General features: G+C 41.5%; 1 protein-coding gene across 1 annotated transcript; it reads right to left on the minus strand.

Annotated features, from left to right (window-relative positions):
* Positions 1-74: 74 nt before the first annotated feature.
* Positions 75-1,682, minus strand: LOC111667554 (rho guanine nucleotide exchange factor 28-like; the record flags this gene model as incomplete). Its single annotated transcript, XM_023423295.2, has 3 exons — positions 75-381; positions 587-696; positions 1,541-1,682. Coding segments are annotated over 3 exons (468 nt in total), but the record flags the coding sequence as incomplete, so codon positions are not given.
* Positions 1,683-1,748: the final 66 nt, after the last annotated feature.

The raw sequence follows: 1,748 nt of genomic DNA on the forward strand, positions 1-1,748 counted from the left end.
GATAAGTCCCTCTTCAGACGCAACTGTGTCTGTTTTTAAACCAATTTCAACCTATTAAATCTTTCCCAACTGTCAATTTGCACTGTAACGTTTTATTGACATTGTTATAAAATTGTAATAAAACCCAAATTGCTTTTGATCAACATATCTGTGCAGGAATGCCGTTCAGCAGGATAAGATAATCCTGCTCTCACCGTCTCCACTGTGGCTCCCCAGGACATTCCAGCGTCGCGGGATATCCAGGTTGGCCATGGCCAGGGCCACGCGACGATCCATAGCCCAGCGAGAACTCTCCTGGCCCAGGTTGAAGAGGCTTCTCAGCTCCTTGTGATCCGTGGAGCTCAGACAATGTCCATGGATCACCAGGTGCTCTGCAAGGTCCTGAGAACAGAGCAGTCGTGAATAAGATGCAAAACTGTGATAACCGGTAAACAATGCTAAAAAACAGTAATGACAAAATTACCACAGATGATTTTATTTGAGGTATGTAAGTGATTCATTTTACACTAATCTGTGTACGAGCAGATAATCTTTTAACGGGGAATACAGAACCATGTATAGGATCTTATTAGTATGGCTTCCCTACCTGAGCATCATCTTGGACATACTCCAGTGAAGCCCCACCCACCCAGGTGAGGGGTGTGGTTTCAGAGCACAGGTAGGCCTGGACAGAGACCATCTCAGCCAAGTTATGTCCTAAAGAGACAACACAGCAAAAGCCAGACTTTACTCCAGACAGATTTATACCTCTTTACAATATGAGACTCATGTAGCCATTATCCACTGTATGATAAAACTCTGTCTGCGACAATGCAACAAAAATGCAGCAGACAAAATGCCCAAAGTGATTTGATTACATATTTCAAACAACTTTCAAGTGTCTGTTTCAAACCGTAACAAAATGAACTAACATTTAAATAAAAACATAAGCGGCCTGTATCAAATGAGCAAGCATAGGTAACAAGCCAAAAATACAAAAGCACTGGTAGAGTACTTTAACGATGCTTTAAATATTTCAGCCCAGAGCCTCAGTAACTAAAGAAAATGTTTGAGTGTAATTAAACACGTTCTCAGATTTTCTTTTTGTATGTCAATAAAAGAATGTTTTCTTTTTTGATGGAGAAGGAAACCTGGTTTTAATAGTCCATCAGGTTTGTGCACACAACAATGCAGGACTGCCTGTTGTCTGTGTCAGTCTACACAGAGGCTCAGTAATGTTGACATACTGTTTATGGTGCTGTTTCCCTCCTGACAGGAAGCTGATAAGATTCTGTGTCCTTCCAGACCTCAACCCACAGACTGTGTATGTGTGTGTGAAGATTAAAATGGTGATATATTGCTCCTCGGTTCACAACAGACAGGAGTGGAAAACCTGGGATTGTCAGGATGTGCAGTTTAACTTCTGAAGATATTCTTCTAGATAGATTCTTCCATTTGTAGGTCAAACACAGCAAATTACCACAAAAGAAATGACAACATATGCATAATGCAATAACACAGAAATACAGTACATATCATACAGACATACACACACACATACCAGGCACTATAAAGCAGAGCATGACGTCACTCTGAGCCCTGGTGACATGGACCAGTGTGGATCCTTCCAAAACAACGTAGACCTCTGCATCCTCTGGCACCGAGTCTAAACCCTCCAGCAATGCAAATACCTTGGCCTGGCCCTGAGATAAAGAAAGGTGAAAGAGGTTGAGAGGAAAAAATGAAGAAGAAAATAAAGAAGAAAGATG

Source organism: Seriola lalandi, unplaced genomic scaffold (assembly GCF_002814215.2).
Source record: "Seriola lalandi dorsalis isolate HSWRI2012SDOR001 ecotype SW California unplaced genomic scaffold, Sedor1 jcf7180002003548, whole genome shotgun sequence".
NCBI classification, from domain to species: Eukaryota; Metazoa; Chordata; class Actinopteri; order Carangiformes; family Carangidae; genus Seriola; species Seriola lalandi.